The sequence below is a fragment of the Nematolebias whitei genome, chromosome 13 (genome assembly GCF_014905685.2).
Source record: "Nematolebias whitei isolate Nwh7 chromosome 13, NemWhi1, whole genome shotgun sequence".
NCBI lineage: Eukaryota > Metazoa > Chordata > Actinopteri > Cyprinodontiformes > Rivulidae > Nematolebias > Nematolebias whitei.
The window spans coordinates 11,855,501-11,864,122 of NC_056510.1; the positions used below are offsets into that span (position 1 = coordinate 11,855,501).

Here is an 8,622-nt window from a genome sequence, read left to right on the forward strand (position 1 = left end):
TATATATATATATATATATATATATATATATATATATATATATATATAATTTAATGGATGCTTTCTCATAAAAAAAATACCTGCTATCACATAAAATTAATATAGTGTTCTGGAAATTTAATCTTAAAGCTGCTAACGATCAGTCACTAAGAACAACTGCTTTATGTTGATAAATATGACAAACTGAAGACTTAAGATTTTTAAGTAAAATGCACCTGAAACTTTTTCAGCACTTTATGGGTGCGAAGCAAGAGTGTCAGGTTTCTCAAAGTCCAAACCGAAAAATGGAAAGCAGTAGATGAGAAAGGATCTCCTGTAGGCGATAACATTTATTCTTCTCCATTGGAGCAGCTGAAACCTGTAGATTAATCCAAGCGCAGCGAGTGTGTGCTGTATGCCCCATGGGCTATAGTACAAAACACCGGCGGAGGTAAAACGCTGCGTTTGTTATCTGTCAGAGAGACAGGTGTTTTAGATTACTTCCAACAATCCCCCCCCCCCCACACACACACACACACACCTGCACTGATACAGCATGAACAAGATCCAGCAAGACAACTAATCAATAGTCCCGGACAGAGGACGAGAGGAGGAGACGCGGACGTAAGAAGTAAGGTAGGAATAGAGAGAAAAGAAGGAGGTGAAGAACAAATGAAAAGAGGGAGAAGGAGAGAAATGCTAAGTGAGCTTTCCCAGGGAAGAATGCTCATCAATCACAGAGCTGTTAGAACAACAGAACCACCGGGGCTCGAGCCATCAATCTGCACCTCACGACGGAGAAGAAGACCAGAATAGAATAGAATAAAATAGAATAGAATGTATTTTAGAGAGATTAAACTCACACAGTGGTTCTTGAATATGTGTAGCTAAGTTGAAATGTACAAAACCAACACATACTCAGCCCAAAGTGCAACAAGTTTCAAACCAGTCCTCATTTCTATAAAAATAGCATCCAAGCAGACAAACTTTCTTGATGTTTCTTAATGATCATCAACAGTATTTCCTTGCATTTTATTTTTATTTTGGCTGCTTTTCCACTCATTGTCTGTATGGATGTCGCACTTTGTCAGGACAGTGTGCTTTAAACTGACAAACATGGACCAGTGAAGGACAACCTCACAAGTGTTGAGCCTGAAAGTTCTTCCAAAGACCTGACACAGGACCTGAGAGGACCTGATCATTGACTATCTGCCAAGGTTTCAAATGAAAGCTCTTTGAGATTCACCTTGTTAGTGCTAAATACTACTGGGACTCCAAGTGTGTGTTTATGTCTTCTTTCTTCTTTTTTCAGTTGGTCACCACAGCAAACAATCTCACATGAAGACATGGCAATTGTTTTTATGCCAGATGCCCTTCCTCACACAACCACAGACCACCGAGCTACCACAGTCCTCAGTGTGGAGCAGAGAGCTGCCATGTAGGGTGCCCAGGTGAGCAGATAATGGATAGGGACCTTTCTCATGGACCCAGTGTGGGACAAATGAGGACAGAGACAGGTGTGGATGCTTTACCTTTCCCACCCACATTTTTGATTGTTGTCTGTCTGGGGAGTCGAGCCAGCAATGTTCCAATCACAGGCTTGTCTTCTCTAACCTTGGTGCCACCAACGTTACATATGACATCCACGTGAAGGGCCCTACTTTCTGCTAGATGAAACATGAATAGTCTTTTTGTAACTCTTTTTTTAATATTATACTTTAATGCATTAGAGTTGTAACTGGGCTGTGGTGTGTGAGCTGTAAAAGGTGATGTGATATTGTGTTCTGATCTTTGTTTTGTGCTTCTTGGTGAGATCCCCTTTTTGTGTATTTCAGGGACCATCTCTGGCTGTAGCAGAGGTTCAAACATCTGAGGTCCAAATCACGACTTTAAACCCACATCTGTCTATGACTAGCTATGATTCACTAATTGATCGTACTTGTATAGAAGAAGCAATATGCAAGAAAATATTTCAGAAAGGCTCAAAGTCTTCAGCTAAACACTGATTTTTTTTACAAAAATAAATGTATCATATATCCTTAAAGGTATTACTAAGTTACTCTGGGCTAAAAAAAATTCTAACAAATCTGGACAATACTTATTTGACTCTGGTAGGCAGGTTTATCAGTAAAGCAGAGTGGATAGTTTTATGTTTTGAGGTGTAGCTATCTGCAGATGAGTTGCAAGATAACTGCTATAGTGCGCATGAATCATAGGAAAAGAAAATGTTTGGTAAAATCTTTTTTATATTGTTGTTTTCTCATAAATATTAGATATATATTTAAAAATGGTTAAATTGTCACACCTAATTTTGAGGTCATTGCAACCATTAAACTTTTATGATCAATGTGGTTTATCAGTGAGATGTTTCAAAAGGTTTGTAAAACATCTGCAACACTTTTTTTATTTTAGAGATCAGAAAGAATGCAGTGAACCTCCTGAAACAAAACCAATTTTCTATAGGTTTATTTGCCCTTAACAGAGGCAAACACAAAGCTGCAGCTCTGGCTTTGCGAGACTATCAGAAGGTGCCAGCCAACAAGATAATCTATTGTTTACAGTGGGTACGTGCAGAAAAAAAGTGCCGTCTCTGGCTGCCCTGAATGAACCTCACCTTCACTTTTTCCTCTCATCCAGACAGCCTCATAACTCAAGCTTAGCTCAGGGACGGCACAAAGTTGGCGCTGTGATAGAACACAGGAAACAATGCCTCACTCAGGCCGCTGAACCTTAATCGCACTACACCTCCGTCCCAGTCCCTGCTATCACTCACACAGTGACACCAATACATCTGTTATAGACATATTATGTCAACACTAGGACAAAAATGGTGGTAAAGCTAGAAGGCAATCTGTTTTTAACTTTGGCATAGTAAAGTCTTTTTAACAAATCTATCACCTGTTGCTACGACAAGTGGCTAATTGTATAATGTCACAATGTGTGTTTATCTGCCTGTAAGCACAATAACTTATGAACCAGTGGACAGATATTAATGAAATCACTAGACATGCATCTACGGATAATCAAGTGTCATTTTAATTTTGATGTTTTGAATTTCTGTCACAATTTGATGAACAAAAGTATGAAAATTCCCATACAAAGTCCTTTCTGATTAATACAGTTTCCAACCTGAGTTGCAATAATACCAGGCCGTTACAATGCACAACAAACTTTGTCACCTTGAATGAAAAATTATGAATTAAACAAATTTTACATTCTTCAAATCTTTAGATCTGTTTGCAACCTTTTACTGCTCCTTTCACATTTTGTTCTGGTTCAACTTCCTTGTGCAAATTTAAACCTTTTTCAGCTACTTTCAACTGATTTTTTCCACTGCTTTGTGCTCTTTTCTGATTCTTTATGCTAACTACAACATTTTGTGCTTCTTCTAACTTCTTTCTGCTAATTTCAGCTTGTTATATTTCTTTTTGCTCATTTCTGCAAAATTCAGCCTTTTCTGCTATTTCAGCTACTAGAGTTGTTTTTATGTTAATTTTCGCTGTTCCAGCTAATTCCACTTTTTTTTTTTTTTTTTTTTTAATAGATAATTTCATCTCTTTCCACATCCTGGTAGTTTAAGCTTCTTTCTGCCTTTTCAGCTACTTTTCATCTAATTTAGCTAATTTCAGCTTTTTTTTTTTTTTTTTTTTTAGCTAATTTCCTATTTTTGTGCTCATTTCTGCTTATTTAAACATAATTCAGAACATATGTGTTCTTTCTGCTTTCTTCTGCTATTTTACCCTTGTTGTTCTAGTTCAGCTATATTTCAGCATGGTTTTTTTTTGTAGCTAATTTCAGCTGTTTTTCAGCAAGTTCTTCAGCGATAAGCATTCCCACTACATTTTCTCAGGAAATGCAAATTATCTAGTTATTGTTGCCTCTGCTATTTCACATTCAGAACATTTTTACAGTTGAAATCTTTTTTTGCACAGATTATGAGTTGTTGCGCTACATCTTGATTGTCACGCTGTTAACTTGTTACAGTATTTTTGCTGCAACAAAAGAGTTTGCCAGGATGGGGCTATTAAAGTACATTCACATCCTTTTATCCATTTTCTCTTCATCTGTTTGTATGTCAAAGCTGAACTCTTACCTGGATGTACTCTCTGCTGCTGTCCTCTCTGGGCGTCCACGCATTTTCTTTGTAATTCAGTCGCGCCTGACGCGGCAGCCAGTGAGCATCGGGGAAACTCGACGATGCCGTGATCTGCTCGTCTGTGATCTTTCCTGACTCCATCCCAAAGGCGTTACTACAGTGGAACGCTACAAGTGGACAGGAAAAAGGAAGAATTATAACCAGTAATCACAAGTTTTATTTTGAAATTAACTACTAGACATACACTGAACTTACTCTCACTGACTTCCTTGTGTGTCATGTTGTATCGAGCCGAGAATCCATCTTTAGCCACAGCCATGTCAGTGCGGAAGGACAGCGAGAGAATCCCAGTAGATGAATGGATCTCTGGAGGAACCCGGGTCCCGCAGTATCGACCAATCAAGGGGCCCACTGAGAATCCAACAAGAATTATTGAATTATCTATTTCACTATCATTTTCACCTGTTGCTGAAAGCAGGCGTGGGCAATAATGTTTGTCTGTTACCAAAGATTCTCATAAACCATGGAACAAATTTCATTTCAACTTTCAGACTGATCATTGGATGAACAACAACTGATAAACAGCCAGAGTAAACCTGATTCATACAGTGGCCTTAAGGTGCAAATGAACAACATTTGAAAAAACAGAATTACATTTAAATAATAATAATAATAATAATGTATTTTCATCATTGTATGTTCCCATACAATGGTGAAATTGGCTCTCTGCATTTAACCCATCCACCAACAGGCAGAGTGGTGGGCGGCCTTTGGAGGCACCCGGGGAGCAACTGGGAGGGGGGTGTCCTCCTCAGAGAGGACACGAGATGTGCAATGACAGGGGATCGAACCCAGGACCTTCAGGCTTCCCCTAGACCATCTTGCCCCCCTAAAAACACAACAACATTTAAAAAAACAGAATTACATTAAGCCAAAGCAGAAGTGGCCAAACCGGAGGTGTGTGTGGGGGGGTGGGGGGTGGTACTTTATTAACAGCATAAAAGAGAACAACAGAACAATGTACAATACACACACCACTTCCGGTTTGGCCTAATGTAATCAGTTTTTTCAAATGTGATTCTGGCCACTTCTGCTTTGGCTTAACATAACTCCATTTTTCAAATGTAATTCCTTTTTTTTTTGTTTGTTTTTTTTCAAATGTTGTTGTGTTTTTATTGTGTCTTTTTCAAATGTAATTCTGTTTTTTCAAATGTTGTTCACCTTAGGGCCACCGTAGATCCAAGATCATTGTCACAGCTAACTTACCATAAAAAACACAATAATTGCTACATCTCACTCAGTTTTATAGATATTGAGTGTTGTCCTAGCTGAGATTGTACCCAGCACATATTTTGAGCACTAACAAATTGCACAAGCTCTTAGTGATGTGGATTCCTTCAGAGAAATCTAGGTCTTTAATATCTTTATTTATTTGTCAAACTCCTAGACAGGACTTCATCCTGCAGTGTTAGTCACACAACATCTCACTCATCCTCGTGTCAAGATAGAGATCTTTTTTTTTAAATCCCTTCATCCTCAAACCCTTACAATTGTTTGTCTATACCTTTTGCTACTTTCATGATTTTATCTTTTATCTCTATTCTTTCCTCCTAAAATGACAACTACTCATCCGCCTCGAGTCGTCACCTCTCTTCCCTTCATTTATCATCTCTATCTCTGGACTAAATGTGGTTTTACAACTTGCACTACAAGTAAATAGTGTGCGCGTTTGTAACAATCCAAGGATTTAAGTGATTCCTGTGCTGTCTTCCTCTCTAACAGCTTACTGTACCACAGAATGTCAATGTGTCAACATAAACAGATGGTTGTGATTTAATGCCCAGAGGTATGTGTGTATTTGTGTGTATGTGTGTGTGAGGGAGTGGGGGCAGAGATAATACCACATTCACCCTGCAAACTCCCAGCTCTTGTCTTACACGCAGAGATATACACATGAAGAGGCCTGCCGTGGAGGAGGTGAGAAAATAGCCAGCGATCGATGGGTGCGATTGATTTTTCTCTTCCCTTTTGGAATGGTTGGATATTTGAAATAGGGCTCTTAAGCAAATAATGGCAATAACTCTTTTCTTGATGGTGGTGAGGAGAAGGGAAACATAAGACAAGCAGAGCCACAGAAATAGAAAATATAGTAGATTTAATTTTTTGGAGCCTATAAATTAATCTCAAGTGGGTTTGGAAACAATTTATCAGAAGAGATCAATTTGAGCACACTGATGCCTTTACATGTGTTATACATGTGTGTTTACACTGGACCAAATGAAGATGCACACTTTAATCTGTTTTTCTTGTTTTCTCTCTCTGTTCTTATTTAATTTAAGAAAAAAATGAGTTCTTGGGCTGTTTATCTGTTCTTCCTTTAGGTTAATTTCTCAACATCTTTTCCTTCTTCACCCATTTTTTTTTTTACCTCATACGCTCAAGCACAGTGTTTTCCTGCTTGTATTTATCCTGTTCTTTTCTCCCCCTACTGGGGATACAAAATCAAACTAGAAGTCCTTCACCTCTGACTCGCACCCTTAAATTTCCTTCACCTTCAGCTATTTATTTCATCTTGTTGTCATTCTCTTTGTCTCCCTTTCTTACAAAAAGCAGAAGCCTTCCATTTTTTCTCTTCCTTTTTTCCTCTATTTTGCAGAATGTAGAAAAAAAACATCTGTAATCTTTCTACTCTTTTATCCTTGTCAGCAGCTGTCATCAACACTATTATTTTCATTGGCCCTACAGGCAAAATTGTAGATTTACAGTAAAGTTCTTGGCAAAACGCAGCACCTTTGTTTCCGTTACTCTTAACAAAGATAAATTCTTCATGGCTGAATGATTTCTTTAGTTTCTTACAAGATTTTGTAAGTGGTACTGCTTCCAGTCAAATTGTCCATTTTTAATACCAAAGATTTTAAAAGGAAGTTCTTTATGTTTAGGTGATGGCAGAAGCTTGAAAAGAATGGTGCAGTCTAGCTTATCCGTTACCTTCGCTTTAGTCCCAGTTTCTGACATTTCATGAAATGTTATTTATCCATTCTAAAGTAAGCCACAAACCTTCTTGTCTTCATGTTCAAACCAACATCTCCTTCCTTTGTTCCTGACTTTCCAGCTCCAGAGGACTTCATGCTGCCCTTCCACTGCTTTCTATTTCTCTCTTCTTCTTCCATCGCTTGCACATAAATCCAAGACCCTTATAGATTTGTCCTTCTGAACTCCTCCAGTAATGGTATTTTAAACTAAACCAGAAATATCTTGGTCTTTTACCATTCTGCCTCTTGTCTCCAATAGTTTATTTTCCCTCTGCTCAGCAACTCCTGTTTTATTTCCCCTTTAAAAGTCTGGTTTCTCCACAACAGGTGCCAGCATCCTGCCTGTAAGCTTTGCTTTCATCTACCAACACGCAGCTACTAAAATAGTTGCTGCTCTACCACAGTCAATAATGATGTAGGCAGAACAGGATACACACAAGGTGAGGTGTTGCTAAACCTTCCTTTCACATTTGGGGCAAAGATACTGTTTTTGGAAATAACATGACCCAGAACAAAATCTTTCTAAGTAAATGTACCTCCTGGGAGACCATCCCACACTTGTAGCCAGTCGTATTTGCAGTCTCCGTCTCCGCCTGGCAGGGGATCATTCTCCAGGTCAAAGGTGAGGAAGGTGAGGGTGACATCCATGCTGGATGGGACGATGATGATGAAGGAGCACTCCAGGTTGTGGGGGTATTTGTCGGGGAAGCCCGGGGACTCGATGAGACCCGAAGAACTGGTGAAATTACGGGAACAGTCCGAGCCTGACAAAGAAAAGATTTTGAAAATTATTGAAAACACACAACTTTCTGATAGTCAATGACCTGAAGAAGGAAAAATGTCAGAACATTTATTTAATCTCATAAAAAAAAAAGATGGAAATTCTATAGATTAGATGTCAAAACTTTGGAAAAGCATACAACTGCAATGTTATTGTTAAATATTGCAACATTGATGATATCAGTGATGATGAACCCACATTTTCCTCTTGATGAGTATTAACATCTCTATCATTATCATTTAAACTGATTGTAGTCATCCAGGGTGGTGAGAGTCCATTTGAATGGTCATGTATATTATCGGTGAGTAGAGCATAAGAAAACAACATTTATATTTAATCTGAGTTATCTCATTCTAACCAGTCTTGTGCCATACAAAAAATCATCACACCATCAGTAGCACATCGATGGTGTGATGACTATAAACTTTTAATAAATTGTTTGTAAGGAAGTGGACCCAAGCGTGCAGACAGATACAGGTATATAACAAAAATGATTATTTATTCATATCAAAGTTCATGCTCAATAATCCAGGTAAAAAAATCCAACAATATTCAGTCAAGTCATCTGGATGTTTTTTCTTTTCTTTCTTTTTTTTTTTTTTTTTTTGTTGAGATGTTTCATCCAAAAGACTTCATCAATCTGAGGAGCCATAAACAAACTCAGACCCACAAGCCTATGGCTATCCTATGGCTGCCTCAGAGGAGTTGACGGGGGAGAGGGCAGGCCCCAGAAA

General features: G+C 38.4%; 1 protein-coding gene across 2 annotated transcripts in view; it reads right to left on the bottom strand.

The window, feature by feature from the left end:
* Positions 1 to 8,622, bottom strand: part of LOC119419529 (neuropilin-2) — a 138,475-nt gene that overhangs the window by 80,649 nt on the left and 49,204 nt on the right. For both annotated transcript variants that reach the window (XM_037686863.1, XM_037686864.1), the window contains exons 4-6: positions 7,644 to 7,871; positions 4,331 to 4,486; positions 4,073 to 4,242 (exon numbers count right to left, since the gene is read on the bottom strand). In XM_037686863.1, coding sequence (XP_037542791.1) covers positions 4,073 to 4,242; positions 4,331 to 4,486; positions 7,644 to 7,871 — 554 coding nt within the window. The remainder of the gene's footprint in view (positions 1 to 4,072; positions 4,243 to 4,330; positions 4,487 to 7,643; positions 7,872 to 8,622) is intronic.